The 15,976-nt window shown below is 37.7% G+C and overlaps 1 protein-coding gene across 5 annotated transcripts in view; it reads right to left on the bottom strand.

Moving 5' to 3' along the window:
* Positions 1-6,028: 6,028 nt before the first annotated feature.
* NDUFAF6 (NADH:ubiquinone oxidoreductase complex assembly factor 6) overlaps positions 6,029-15,976 on the bottom strand; it is a 19,970-nt gene continuing 10,022 nt past the window's right edge. For 2 of the 5 annotated variants that reach the window (XM_026841813.1, XM_026841814.1), the window contains exons 5-9: positions 15,124-15,226; positions 12,272-12,405; positions 10,406-10,507; positions 6,677-6,733; positions 6,029-6,171 (exon numbers count right to left, since the gene is read on the bottom strand). In XM_026841813.1, the coding sequence (XP_026697614.1) occupies positions 6,043-6,171; positions 6,677-6,733; positions 10,406-10,507; positions 12,272-12,405; positions 15,124-15,226 (525 nt within the window). In that variant the 3' untranslated portion in view covers positions 6,029-6,042. The other 3 variants (XM_026841815.1, XM_026841817.1, XM_026841816.1) reach the window with 2 other exon arrangements.

Raw genomic sequence — 15,976 nt, 5'->3', positions numbered from 1 at the left:
TCATGGTCCCCCTCGCCTCTTTCCAAATGCATTGTGAATCCTGTGCTGCATAGTGGAATAACTGCCCTGGAAAAAGCTGAGTTACACAAAGCAGCCTATTTACATCTCCAGAGCTTCAGGTTAGCCGTCTCCTGGTGGATAAGGCACCCTTCTAAATGATGAGGCCTTGAAAGTGGAACAAACTAGAGGGAAACTGGGTTGGGGTCTACGTTCCTGGGATGCCCGTGAAGGACAGCAGCCACGGCTGTATTCTGTGAAAGTCCAGCCATGCTGTTAGGTCTTTGGCTTTCCAAGGGGCTCAAGAGGCCTTGGAAGGACACAGTATATCCAGAGCCTGTATGACATGGTAATGAGAGAAACATCAAACTACCCGTACTGGGACAGCTTGGAGCCTGCTCAGAGACAGCTGGCAGGCACCTCAAGAACTTGAAAGACAGGGGTCTGTAAAGATTAGTGGCAGCTGTTAAGGCAGCAGTTACTTGCACTGTGACTTCAGATTCATGGGGTGAATTTCTCCTCTGCCCCACATTAGTTGTTTATGTTCTTCACTTACACTACACAAAAAGCAGTATTTGCAGGCAAGCAGATTTCATGCAACTTCTGCAGCTGCAGTTCAGACCTCTCAATTTCCAAACATTGCATCTGTTACCGAGCTCCTTATGGTTTGTTTGGGTTTTGGTTTGTTGTTTTTTTTGGGATTTGGGGTTTGGTTTTGGTTTTTTTGGGTTTTTTTTGGGGGGGGGGGGCAGAATGTTGTTAGGGTTGGGGTTAGTTAGAGTGAAAATATCTGGAGTTCTATCTTAACTATTTTTATTTCTCCTTTATTTAATTGTATGCTTATTTAGGCATGGAAATCTAAACAGGATTTAGGTCTAGGATGTCTGAGACCACAATGTCTTGCTCTGCCTGGGGTAACTGAAGAAGGTGTGAAATTACAAAATCTAAGCTTTCACGCTTCAGCCTTAACTGATTATATGCAGTAATATGTCAAAGAACAACATCTAGATACACTCTGGCAAAACTAGACATGCACTCTCAATTTTTAAGCATTTGTAGACAGCAAACTGAACAGCAGTCACTATATGACTGAGAGTAACCTGTGGAAGTATCGCCCTTATGTTGCTTTAAAATAATCCTGGAGAATAGCTGTAAATCCTGAAAAACAAAGCAAAAAATTGAGTCCTTTCTGCCATCTTCCTCAACTATAATAAATTATGAATTTAAAATCTGACAATAAAAATAAATCCTGTTATTTAATGCATAATGTAATCTATTTATGCATAACATTTCATCCATAAAATGAGTAACTGGATGCTACCGCTATAGATTATTCTGCTGATAGATGGACTGGTATTTTACTTACTTGCCAGGGTCCCTTGTCAGCCCTGGTTTTATGATACTGTACTGAATATGAGTGGAACATCGAGATGTTTGCATAACAGATCTGTATGCCGAATTGACCTGATTTGTTCCTGCTAAAATACTGCCCCTAAGGGAAAAGCAAACAGAAGACATGCATTTGTGGCTACCTGGGAAAAGGAGACCTTTCAACCTATTAGAGCAAGTTGTCAGTAAATATGAAGGTTAAGTGGGCATACCATTCATTAGGTGCTTAAAGAAAAAAATGCTTAGGCTAGTGAACTAGAACTGAGCTAACAATAAAAGGACAAATCAGTTAGAGCTAAGCTAACAAAAATGCCCTGTCTTGTTACACACTGCCTACCTGTAACTTCAAGTAAGTTGTGCATTTTGTGCCTTATGTAAAAAAAAAAAAAAAAAGCATTTCCATTTTTTTAGGCAAATTCCAACCTCCTGGATAGTGACTGACAGTTGGAGCTTTACCTTTTTTTTTTTTTTTAAATTATTATTCCTTTAGAGTCTTCAGGTTAATAAAATAGAAAGTTTGAACAGCTTGAATAAGAAGGGAGTGTGCTGAGCCCAAGATGCACAGAGCAAATTAATCCTCAGGTAGACAGCAGTGCTTAAGTAGCTGCTCCTAGACCTTACAGCAGGTTATACAGGAGTAGCTACCACTTACAAGTTGCCTTCCACTGCTGACTTGACAAAAAAAGCTCAACCATTTACTACTGCACAATTTAAGGTTTCAAAAGTCTCCCCTCTAGTATGAAGAAAGAAAACCTGCATCCTCCTCAGGTTTTTCATTCATGAAACTGAAATGCACATCTATCCTGCCTTTCTGACTTTGTGCAGATACAGAGGAGCCTATCCTAGAACAGGGAAACAAAAATATCCATAGATTAACCCACTGAATATAGAACATGCCCCTGTTGGAGGAGAATGCTAAACACCCTTTGGTTCAGCTGAGAACATAAATCAGTGAATGATTATATGCGAGTTGTTGCCTGTCTATAAAAGTAAATACCAATCAATGTATAGCCTGAAGCATAAAGGACTGCTTCTATATTTTGTCCTGATTTATGTATCTGTGAATGTTATTTATCACAAATTTTTACTGGATCAACCTCAATGGATTCAATGTGGTTGGGGTCAGCCATATTTAAAAAAAAAAAATAAAAAAATCTGTGGACTTAGAGCAAGATTCATGAAAGCTGAAAAAAAGATGGAGATGTTTTGAGATAGAAAGATAAATATTTTGAGAACGCACAACTGTGATCAGCAACCCGATGGAAAACAGACTCTGAGAACATTCAGCGTAACACTGCATCCCCTTCTAAATTCTTTTATAACTACACCTTTGTAGTTCTTAACCTGGCATCAGAGCAGTAAGAAAAAAAAAATCCTATTTTGGGAGACTGCTCATACTCATCTAAATGGTTCCTCTTGTATCTTCCTTTGAAAAACAAGACAAATGTGTTTTTGAAAAACACAGACAAAAGTGCATGGCCTTCCCCCTCTGCAGTATAGCAGTTCCTATGTTTATGGCTGGAAAGCATTTTCTGGTACTGTTGAATGTTCTGACACTAGAGAGGACCAAAATAAGATACAGATATTCAGATACTAAGCTGCCAGAGAAACAGGGACAATCTGGAGGATGCATTTCTCCAAAGCGATGACAGAGATTTTTGCATTCTTCCTCGAAAATTAATCTTTTCTTTGGTTTGATTTTACTAAAACTATTATATGTCTAAGTGGGAAGCCAATTCAACTGTAAAATCACAGTCAGGTGATGTCTGATCTATTTCAATTCATTCAGGACTTTTGATCCCATAGCTGTTACCTACCATGGACAACATATGATCTGTTGCAGGACTAATAAAATTCTTATGTTTTGCTAGCTTAAACCTACAATTCTAAGTGGAAAGAGATTCTGGAACAGATTCCAGTGAACTGCTCTGAAGAGAAAGATGGAGATACAATTTTGTGCTTAACCAAAAGCAAGCAAGACCATGAATGTCTTGCACAATGAGGTCACTGAGAATACCCAATAGACTGCTGCTTTACAGACTAACTATACATGGAAAATATTTTCAAACATGTAATTAGCAGCTAGCAACAGATTTGCTAGTTGCTTTTCTGATAGGAATGCCCAATAGGTTAGCACGAATATAAGAAATTTTTTGTCAGATCCAACAAAAACAACATAAACCCCAAAACCCCAAACTAAAACCAACAACAAAAAGGAGAAATAGGACAATTTTTTTCAGGATGTAGAATTATAAATCATCAGAACTGATGAATGGAATTTCTGATATGGCACCAAATACTGAGAAATAAAGAGATACTGCTAGTGAAAGCAGACAAATTAAGACTACCTTGTTTGACAGATATTTAATGCCTCCATTCACAACATTGCCCCTAAGGGCAGAATCATGCTCGACCATCCAAGAGAGAGAGCTGTTCCCCGAAGAATACAAAGGAGACACAGATTGCTTATTCACGCAGCCTCCTATCATTTGCAATTCAAAGTGCTGCTTTACTTTCTGAGGTCACTCAAAACTCTCTTGTGACTGAAGTCATAACTTGAATTTATTTATTCCATATCCTGTTTACTAATTCACTGATAAGTCCCTCTCACCATGCTAAGCATTCACTGCATCACATGGCTTCTTTTCTACACTAGAACAAATCAGCCCTTCCACTGATGCCTTTTTAAGCACATTGTCAAGATTTCTTCCACTTCAACACGGAAGCAAAGCACTGGCCTTATGGCATGGAAGCAAGATACCACTGTAGCAACTCAATGTACTGGTCATACTGCATGGTTTCCCTTCTCCCTTACTGTACTGCACTCCTGCCAAAAGTTAACTTTACAGGAGAATGATTCCTTTCTAGAGGACAGACAGGGCTGCCTCTATTGTCCTGGGTAAGCACACCTGGAACAAAACAAGGACCAACTGGAGAAAGAGACATTTGTAATACTTTTTCCAGAACATAAAATAAACAGTGAATGCACAGCTGGCCTGGTAGCAGCAACAGAGCCTAAGCCTTTGCTCTTCATTTGGCAGGAAGAGCTGTGGTGCCTGCATAGGAAGGAAATGTTTTCTTTTCACCAGACCTCTTTGCCACATTCAAGAACACCAATGATAAGATACAGCAACTAACTTGAGAAGTGGACAGAGCCTGTTAAGATTTTAATTTCAGAAAATAGCCAGTATACTCCCCATCCAGTATATACTGATTTTTCTAGTTTCATATCAACCTTGATTATTGCACCTCTAGTAATACAGATCCTGAGCTGAACAAATTCAGAGAGAAATGTCTTGTTAATAGGAAACTGCAGAATTAACCAAGATCTGTATCACAAACTGTCTTCAAACATGTAAAATAAAATCACCAAGTGAAGGATTTAATGATGGGTTCCTAAAATTTCTGCCATGCTGACAGTTTCTGTGATTAAAGAAGCCACGAATCTTGTTCTCAGAAATTCATTATGTAGCACTGTACACTAAAATACAGGATGCTGTTATACAACCAAGCATCTGGGGAGATTAACCCTGATTTAAAAAAAAAAAAAATCTCTAGAAAAAGCAGCTATTTAATAGAACAAGGATGACGGCAGAATAAACTACCGGATTTGTACAATTGAATCAAGCTGGATGTTAAGAAGTATTATTTTACCAAACAACAAATCAAACAGAAGTATTTACCTTGATCCTAAGAGATGCTGAGTACAAATCCCCCAGGCATTTCCCACCAAAAAAACAAAGCAGTATCTTTACAGAGAGGGAGGACCAAAATGACCTGTAACATTCAGGAATATGTTCCTTCACAGTACTGAAGAAAAGGAATTCAGGGAAGCCACACTGGAGGGTGTCCTGAGCAACACAGTGAGAATGAACAACGGGGAAGTCGAACCCACATTGCAATGACACCTGTGGGCAACAACAGAGAGACAAGAGGCCAGGCAAGCTAAGAACAGAGTGAAAAAGCCTTTGGCTGAACCGAAGATAAAAACCACCTAAGGGTTCTCTTCCTATATTGTAAAGCTATCCTCCCACTACTTACAGTCACTTAAATGCTCAATCTCAACACACAGTTAAATAATTTCAGTACTACAACTCTATTTCACCATTCTGAAATTCTGCATACACACTACATAATTAAAACAGCTAATGCTTTTCCTGACATTCAAATATATGTGCTCATAACTTCATTAGTAATTGCAAGAAGTCTGCTCCTTGCACTAAACAGCATTACTTAGCTGATTTATAAGGCATTTACTGTAATTGCTTTTGGTCACAAAGAAAGAAGTCTTTTTTTTTTGGTTTTTTTTTTTTTTTCCTTCAGTAAAGTGTCAGAACTGTCAGAAGTATCCATTAGCACAAAATTTGTCCAAGAAGAATTCTTATCATATTGCTGTTATTACAGGAAAGACAAGACAAGTAATCCCAGACAAGGACATATGACTTGGCAGACATGGAAGCAGAGGTATCAGCCTAATATTCCAAGAACAAACTTAACTACTGCCAGCAAGCTGACAGCTACAGTTCATGCGCATCTGCTATTTCCCATGAACTGCACTTTGCAGAAGTGTGAAGTTAGACACTTAACAATTCTATCAAATTAAGACATCGAAGAAAAAACTCAGCACTCTGAACCCATTTAAAAAACCCCAAAACTTTAATATGTTTTTTTCCAAGATCTAACATATAAATGCAATGGTAATAATGTACTCTTCTTTTGTAAACTTGGATGAAATATATTGAAGTCCACTTTTCGCATATTATATAAATAATCATCTAAAGCAACCTAGAAGAGAAGAAAAAAGCTTAGTCCATATGGTGCACACAAATAATTAGGCATTGTTTAAAAAGCAATACATGAAACAATGAGGAACTGGAAAAAGGCTTGACATTTTGCCCATTTTATTAAGGGGTAGCATATCCATCATATTCAAAGAATATGAAAAAAGGCAGGCTTTGTGAAGAGAAGCATGATGATTTACTAGACCAAACAGCAAATTATAAAAATAGACAAGATTTTTGGCCCCTGCATCAGAACAATGGCCTACGGATATACAGACATCTTGGGCAAAATGATGTAGTTAAAGAAGAAGGATTTAGAATTGTTGATCAAAACTATGAGGTTCCACAGTCAGGCCCACATGATTTTCACAAACATTAGGTACTACATCTTCCCAAAATAAACACATGAAGCATTAGTTAACCATGCTTAATTTGATACTCTACTCTTCACAAACGTGTTAGCACAGACATGAGTCCATCACTTAAAGAGTTCATGATATCACACCCACCGTACAGAAAAAAGCAGGATATGCCTTCACAGGAACTTTCTTACGGAAAGATCTAGCCTGAAAGTAAATGGGGTAAGGTGGGAGGAAAAAAAAAAACAAAAAACAAACATCAGGAGAATTTAACATTTCAGATTAAACATTAAGTACTACATATAATGGCTAGGAGGCAACAGACTGTACTACAAGCTTTGTCCCTTTTTATTTTGACATCCTGACACTGTAATTTTTCATTATGTGCAAGCCAGCATCATCCCTTACTGTATACAAAAGTATGACACTGAAAGTACATAATACTGGGAGAGGCCTGCCAAAATTCTTACATTGTCTGACAACCTTATAGTTTACCTATAATAAACCAATGTAAATTAGCATCCCTTGTTCCAACAAAGTTCCAAGCTGCACCTCATTTAATAAATACGGTTTAACTTTTTTTTTCCCCCGACCAAATAACTCTTTGCATCCCAAGAGACAGGAATAATGGAAGACCAGAAATGCATTTCTCTGAGTGCATCTTTTTGGCCCAGTGTTGCCTCAGTCTCAGAAGGCCAGTTATGCTCCATTTACATTTATAGGACTTCAAAAGGATCTCAATGCCTCAGGTCCTCAGTATCTACATATAAACAGAGTGTAAACCATGGCTGAATGAAGTCTACAATTTAAACCCATGTACAACCCAGGTACATCTAACAGAGCTGAAGCAAATATTCCTGTAATGTTTATTTATAAATACAGAATCACTCTTTGTTTTCCCTTTTCTTACGGATTAATACAAACAAACTAACCAACCCTCTATGAATACTGATGAGAATGTATGAGCTTCTGTTAGCTTTCTATGGATCTTTCCAGACAACTGGAAAATCAGGCTAAAACTTTAGGACAGAAAAATACTGAATCTTTTCAGAAGGCATATTATTTTAAACTCTGAGATGTAATAACATATGTGTGTGTGTGTGTGTGTGTGTATGTATCTCTGAAAAAAAAAAATGCTTTTGCCTGATCTAATGCTCTGCCTTATTATTATTAATTGCAAGATGAAAAAAGAAAGTAATCTTGCTTGACCTTCTTAACCCAGAATGGGTTACATATCATTCAGAAAGCACGTTATCCTCCTTGGTAAATTGAGTCCATAATGATCTAGCATAACTGAGATAAATGCAAAAAGCCAAAAGGAGACCCTTGTTTAAAAAAAAGAGTAATAGGGGGAGGGGTGCTTAAGAAAAAGAGGGGAACACATAAATGTATTCGCAGGCTTTTGAAGGGATCACTGTGGGACTGACAGAGCACTTTTATTAGAATAAAACACACAATTCCTAAAGAAAACTGCAGTCTTCATTATCTTATTTTGCCCTCTGCTGGTCACAGTATCAGCAAGAGCTGACCACACTTTCAGAAACTTCTCCCAAGAAAGTGTCACATTACTACAATATGCTTCATATAATATTGCTGAGACTGAATTTAGCATTTGAGGACTATGTTTCTTCTGACTGTGAAATGGTGCTGGTAACTGTTACCCTCATCCTCCAAAATACGTCATTTGTGTAACAAACGCTGAGATTGTTGAAACCTCTCTGCAGGTTCAAACTTTACCCTACCCTGCAATCCCAACTAAAACAGAGGTTAACTGGCTGAAAAGACCCTCAGGCAAAATAAAATGGTGATTTTATACAGGAGAACAGATGCATTTAAAGGCATCAGCCCATTACATTCACCTAAAGCCTTGAAGTATCCAGCAAATGTTGGCAGCAAAAGCCTATTTCATCCATTAGGAGAGAAAGTATCTTTATCCTTGCATTAACAAAGCCCATCTGATTATCAAGGAGCCTAACACCCTGTTATTACTGCCAGTTATTGCCAGTTCAAGTGGTTTAAACACTCTAGAAATCCTGCACTGTCAATTATTCTTCACTGATGATGATGGAGGCTAGAAACAAGTATTCAGAGAATAATTTTTTAATTTGAATTAAGATGATATAACCCACCCATTTAAAAAAAAAAAAAAAAAAAAGGGTGGGGGAGGGTGCCAAGATCAACATTCAATTGAATAAAATGCTGCCCTAATCTGTTTCCCTTGTGTTTATACTTTTCTGTATAGTGTCCAATTACATGATCACATTGCATATTTTCCATAGTACCCTCCCAATGCATAACATGGGCAGGGCTCTAGGAACAGAGTGGAAAGAAAGTGGGGGTAAGGTTCTGCCCTCTTCAGGAGCTGATTGGCATGTTGGGAGCCAGGGGACCAATGTACTAAGCATTATCAATTATCTGAAAGGCTCTGGAAAACTGAATTCTCTCCCTGCTTCTGTCCCAAAGTTTCCATGCAATACCCGCAACCAAATTTTAAACATCTGGACAATAAATACACACTGCTCATTTTCCATGCCTCCCATCCCTGATGTGAGGCATTTCAGGCCAGGCACTTGGCATTTTTGTAAGCCACAATTGCAACCAAAGTCAACAGGGTTTACACACTGTGCATTATGGGCTGAGATGTGGGGAATAAAAAAAGAAAAATCAAAATATTTCAGCTTGAACAAAGATAGTGGACAGTTTTGACGTTACATTTTCTTTGTCTCTGTCCCCTGCTTCTAAATGGAAAAAAAAAAAAGCTTCCCTGGGCATATGACAACAAAAATTGAGACATCAGGTGAAACAACATAAACAGGAATGCAGTCAATGCAAATTATAAATAGTCCATATTAAAAATAAAGCCCAAGGCCACATATTATTAACAAAAAATAAAAACATGAATCAACTAACGACCAAGTGAACAAAACAGAGATGCCTCATTTTTACCTTCAGAAAAATGAAGAGTTCTCCTGTCACTACAGCATAAAATACTGTGATCACAGGTAATGCTGTAACTGAGGATTATGTTAATGGTGTAAATGCAAAGATAAATCTGGCATTTCTTTACTTTGAAGTGCTATCTTTTCAGACTACCTTGAATGGAAGTATTGGGTGCAATACTCAAAGTATATGCGCACATGTATTTGTAGACATAAGAAACTCTTCACAGTGCTTCTTGCAAGTTTCGTTCTCCAGATAAAGGCAGACACAGCACTGCTGATGAAACACTCTTTTGCTTTTGTATTATGTACCAACAAGCAATTCAGAATGTAATGAAAATATGAGCATAAAAGAAAAATGGAGTAGGACTCTGCAGTTCTTCAGCAGTCATTATCCACTGTTCCAAGCAAATAAAGTCTTTCCTAATTTACTTGACTGTGAGCCAGAAAACAAATAAACAGAAAGCACCTTTCCCAACATAGCTCTGAGCATGGCTGGTCATGTTAGGGAATGAATCCTCCTCCCACACACACTAACCAGCAGTTAAAGGCAACATGCTCTGCTTTCCTGGCAGCCATTCCACGGTGCTGTGAAACACCATTTGCAGAAGTGCTTTCTATGGTGCTGATCCCATGCTGGCATATAGTTGCATTTATAAAAGTCTGCTTGAAGTTTCTCTCCTAGTAATAAGGCTTGTAGGCAGTATTTATATATATGCAATTGGACCTGGCTGCAAGTAAACTGCCTCCTGTACATACAGATAAGTGTGATATTTTGTGTGATGGGGTTTTTTTACTTTAAACTCTCAAAGTAATTAAAGGCAAAATATTTGAAATTAACATGCAGCTGTAAGTCTTCTCACAACACATATGCATAATGCTTTGTGAAGATTAGCATCAATTACATTTATTTAAATAAATAAAAGGGAAGGAATCTCACATGTTCTAGATGAATATGGGCCTGGCTGGCAATGTCATAAATTACATCTCTCACATTTTTCTCTTGCTTGCCTCTTATGAAATCCTCTTGTGAAACTCCATGCTAGACATAGGAAGAAAAATCAAAAAGAGAAGAAAACCTTCAATAAATATCAAGTTTCCATTTTAGCTTCTCAAAACCTGTCCCTGCAATCAAACTAATGACACAAGACCGAAACAGCCTTTACCACTGCCCCCTCCTTTTTTATTTCCCTTTTTGTCAGTCACTTGGAAAAAAATTCAAGAGAACAAAGGGAACAGTTGGTACAGACTCTCTCTGCATGAATTTGTTCCCTAAAAACTCTGTTGTCACTCAGATAAACCAAGTCAGATTTTAAAGTTTTGGGAATTTAGATCAGTTTAGATGACCAATTTTTGAACTCTAATCCAAGAATCAGTATGAAGCAGAAGCAAGCCAGTAACAGCTAACACAGAAGCCATGCTGGCTTATGAAGTAAATCATTATTTTGGGTTTGATGTGGACCACCAGGCTTGCAAAAGAAACAAACCAAAAAAACCCCAACAAAAACAAACAAAAAAATCCCAAACACAAACAAACCCACCCCAAAACCCAAATCAAAGAAACCCAAATCACCAAGCCCCCCCCCAACAACAACAACAAATTTAAGTCTTTGACCATAGTGACCAATGTAAGACATAACATGCTATATTCAGAATTGCACCAACTGTCTGTTGTTCTCAGCAACACTCAAACATGTGAAAGCTGTACAAAGGTAGGCAGGTAGACTTCACAGGAGATAGACTCCGGCAGAACTCTGTGATACATGCCAGCAGCTGAAATGCTTACAAGATGCTCATTCTGCACAGAAGGGATCCAAGCTGTTTTTACAGTTTCACTGTAAAACACCTTCCATGGCAAGGAATGACTGTGAATTTTCAGGCTATGTTTGAAAAGCTAAAAACTTGGAAGGACTCCCATACCATCCAGTCCCAGAAGGGCTGAAAGCAGGGTGCAGCTCCTTTCTGCAGTTTTATAACCCTGACCTATATTACTATCTACATTTTTTTGCAACTACTTAAATTAGTAAACTTTCAATCGTATTGAAATGATATTCAGAAAATACTAACACAACTGCCTTAAGCATCACCATAATTACATGAATTTTGGTTACGTATATAAAAAGAACAGCATTAACATTTAAAGACTGGAGATGAAGGAATAAATAACAGCTGAGATGCCTACAGATCTAGGCAGAGAATATTAATGAAAAAAATTCTGAGTTTTAATCTCATTTTACTATAATTGCAAGATCTGCTAAATTCCAATGCAAATTAGGTGTACAGTTTAAATTGGAGTACTACACCATCTCCTACAGCAAGGTATGCAGTGTATGCTTATATGTTACCAAAAAAACCCCAAACCCAAAAACCCACAAACCCACCAGCACATTTATGAAAAGGTAGCAAAGAGAAAGCTGAGAAGACTGTTCAGAATATAATTTCTTATACTGCTTCCTTTACAGGGATAGCAAAAGGAAACAAAACAAAAAAAATCCCAAACCCAAGCCCCATTCCATACATGTATTTCTGCACATTAATGGAAAAATTTCTGAAAGCTAAAATGTACTACATTTAATAAAAAAATAAAACACCACCTGAAACCATAGTTTCATAAAGGTCACTCCTCTCACCTCCCCAAAGATATAAAAACCATGACAATGGCATATTACTAAACCACAGCAGAAAGAGTAAATTAAAGAAAAAAGGTGTTCTGTTTCTGGCCAAATAAATTATGATCTCATATCTAGCACTTAGAGACAGTTAGAAACACTATACTGTTTAATTCCAGACAACTTGCTTCTCTTACCAACATACAAATGTCCATGGGAAGAAAGACTTTTTGTCTTGCACTATGATATGGCGTTGCTCTTAAACAGGTAACTATGCCTTGGGCTTTTCCAATGTGACTGGCTGCATGGTCGGCATGGATGTCCCTCACACCTAAAATTGCAGAAATAATATGTTTAGAAACATACTGTCAGGCCTTTTGAGGGGTATAGTCTTCCCTGATGTGTATCACAGTCATATTTAAGGAAATCTAAGTGCATTGGTCCACGACAGAACTGTCTATGTTCAAAAATTGCCTTGAGATCTCATCTCAGAGGGGCAAAGCAGCAGGAAAATTCATTGATTTCCACATTCAGAAGTAAGATACCTTAGTTTGTTGTAGCTTCTGCAAAGCATATACTTAGCAGAGCAGCATCTATTCAGATATAATATATCAGTACACAAACTCATTTTCGTTGGCATGTCCTCTCCGAGGATAACAGTATTCTAAGAACTGTTATTCCTGCCAGAAAAATCATTCAAGTGTGAGATTCCTGAAAAGCATTAATACTTAGAGCATGGTTTCATGATTAGCCGCAGCTGATTCAGCATGTACTGAAGCCAAAGAGAATGGTACTACACTTCCCCACCAAACCCGTATTTCTGCCACCTCCTTTGTGCTGTCATGGGCAATGAGGCAGTAGCATGGCAAACTGAATCAGATCCCCAAAGTAACTGAAAACTAACTTTAGTTACTGCATGGTCACCCAACTGTGAGAACTGAAAGAAGAGGGAGATGAGTGCGGCAGAGCAGCACCATTGCTCTTCACAGCAAGACCATACAAGGTTGGCTTTGGCTGATCATAAAGCCATAATGTTTTCACAGGACTGACCCAGGATAAAATGAAAATTTAAATAATTGAAATTCATATGAGCTCTAGCAGAAGCAGCATTCTACGAAGAAAGAAATAAGGATACAGGAATTACAGACCAATGAGCCTAACTAACACCTGAAAACGATACTGGCCATACCAGATTCACTGACCAAGCCTGCCTGAGCCTTGCATAGGTCACAGAAGCCTTTGCGAAACAGTGGCTGTAGGTAGACTACATGGAATTATTTTGGCAATGGCAGCAGAAAGCAGAGTGTGGCTTGGAGGAATAAATGGATATAACTTACTGATACTGACTGGGCAGTTCAGGCTTTACATATAACTAGGAATGAAAAAAAAAAAAAAGCTCAAGGAGTAAGAGTTAGCATGATTCATGCTCAGCCTGGGAATATATCCCAAAAGTGAGGTTCTGTAAAGGTTTAAAAAAATTATTGAGTTGTACCAGACTCATAACTACTTAGGCAGTGAATCAGAGAGCACAATATTAATATTCTTAAATGATAGGAGCTGGGAGAAAATACCAGGATTTTGGACGACAAGATTACCAGTCAAAATGAGCTTGACAAAATAAGTAACCCAAAGCCAGTAAGAATAAAGCAGCACTGCTACTGGGAGATATACACACAAACTGGAGACAGCTCAGGAACAAAGAAAAAGAAAAACATAAGAAATTTAGAAAACATGACCTGTAATGAAACCAGGTCCACCTAGTCTAGAAAAGACTAAATGGGAAACACCAAGAAAAAGGCTGCGTTCAATTAATTGCTCCATTTGTGGAAAAAAAACACAGAAGTTAACTGTTTAATATGCAGTAAAGGAGACTTTTGCTTAGGTATTTTGTTACACCAGTATATTCAAGAGAAGTTAAGCATGACAATAGGGCACCTAGAAAATCTGGAGCCCCCCTAACAGATTTTCAAGAACAGGATCATCTGACTTGTATCAGAAGTGACCCAAGCATGATTGAACTTCTTCAGAATCAAATACATTTCTCAGAATGGAAGACATTGATATTTCTCATACTCCTACATTTCTTAAATTAGAAGTTCAGAAAGACACATGCAACATTTCACTGATTTCCTGCTGAGGAAGCAAATATCAGATGTTAAGAGATAGGTTCCTTATTTCTACCAAAGAAGAATGTGCTCACCATATCTCTCTTTCTACTTCTCTCTTTTTTTTTTTTAAACTCTTTTAACCTCAGCATTGGCCTTCCATCAGACTCCTCTGATAAGGAAAAGGAAAATTTTGCTACTACAATACTAAATACTACTAAATAATAATTATTCTCACCCTTCTTTCACATCTGAGCTCATACAGGAAATACTTTCACAATGCAACAGACACCTAAAAGAAAGTTACCCTCTTCTTCACTGCAAATGGACAGTTCTTTCCCAGTCTGTGACTCTTAGTATTAAATAAGATACAGATACTAGCTCTTACCCACAAGGATCATATCATCTTCACTGTATTTTTCTAGCTATTCTATTAATGATAGTTAAACCACTTTTAGGAAGAGGAGAGTATTCAGAAACAAATTTACAACATCACCAAGAAAAGTTTATAGGTTGGGAAATCAGCTGTTTCAAGATAACCTGTGTACAACAGTGCAATACAGAACAACAGCTGCAGAATGACTACAGCATTTTGTGTTCTAAGCGGAAAAATTTGAAAATATGGTGAAGAGCTGAATTTACCACACGCTGTAATAAGAGCAAGAAAAGAGAAAACAAAGCAACAAAAAACAGAGCAGTAGGAAACCACACTTCAATGAGCTTTCCCTGAGCAGTTTTTACGGAAAGTGTGTAGTTCTAGGATAGGTGCAGTAAGATTCCAGATTTACGGTTGAGCATTCAAAAGAGATCTGAAGTATTACCTAAAACAACTTCTACTGAGATTAAACTCCAGTGGAAAAAGAGTGGGCTTTTTGAAACATCAGTAAATATTGTACCCGCACTAATGAATCATCAATAAAATCTAAAAAGGGGAAAACACCTACCCAGCGTTTCCAAGATGAGGTACAAGAGAGCACTCTGAGTGTTCTCAGCATATGTTTCAAGCTCCTGGATGTTACGGTACGCTCTATCATCCAAATTCTTCTCCTGTCATATGAACGCAGAACTTCAGTAAAATGTAAACATAACTGCTATTTGTACAAGTTTATTACTAGAGTCATCTCAGCCTAATTTACTATTAGAAAAGAAAAAGAACAAAACTAAGAGATACAGAGAGGATAAACTCAGAAGTAGTCATCAAAGCTTATAGCAAGTCTAACATAACCAAGTAGCTATATGCAACTGCATTCAACTCTGGTTACCAGGGCAAATACAACATTTTGCAATAATAAGAAATCAGAATTCTTCATTAAAAAAAAAGATACAACCAAAACAAAACATCATATGGTATTCTTACACTATGGGGTTGCGAATTTTAATACTTAATTTGCATCTGAAGCACAGAGAAATTTAGATAAATAGGAATATATCTTTTTAAACATGCACAAAAATCAATCCATGAAATACACGAGTTTCAAACTCATATGCAAATACACCCAAAAATATAATATCCTCCATCATTCTTCCTGTCCTAGTGACTTTTGTGGTTAAAACATACCAGTTTTAAGATTAAAAAACAGTCTTAAGGTTAAAAACCCCTGAAGTCTTTCAGAGCAATGACACTCTGCAAGTAACTGACCATCAGTTTTCTCAAGTTGTAACTTCATAAGACACTAACTTTAGCAGCAAAGCAAGAAATTCTTGCCCTCAGCTATTCATTCTTGCCCTTGTGTCAGAGTTGGCAGCAGCAGCACTGCACCAGTGAAATTCTCCCTCTTCCCCACCCCCACCCCCACC

This window comes from Athene cunicularia (genome assembly GCF_003259725.1).
Source record: "Athene cunicularia isolate RWA chromosome 2 unlocalized genomic scaffold, athCun1 chr2_part1, whole genome shotgun sequence".
In the NCBI taxonomy this organism is placed as follows: Eukaryota; Metazoa; Chordata; class Aves; order Strigiformes; family Strigidae; genus Athene; species Athene cunicularia.
Note: the sequence above shows the minus strand (reverse complement) of the source record. Positions and strands in the feature narration are given on the sequence as shown.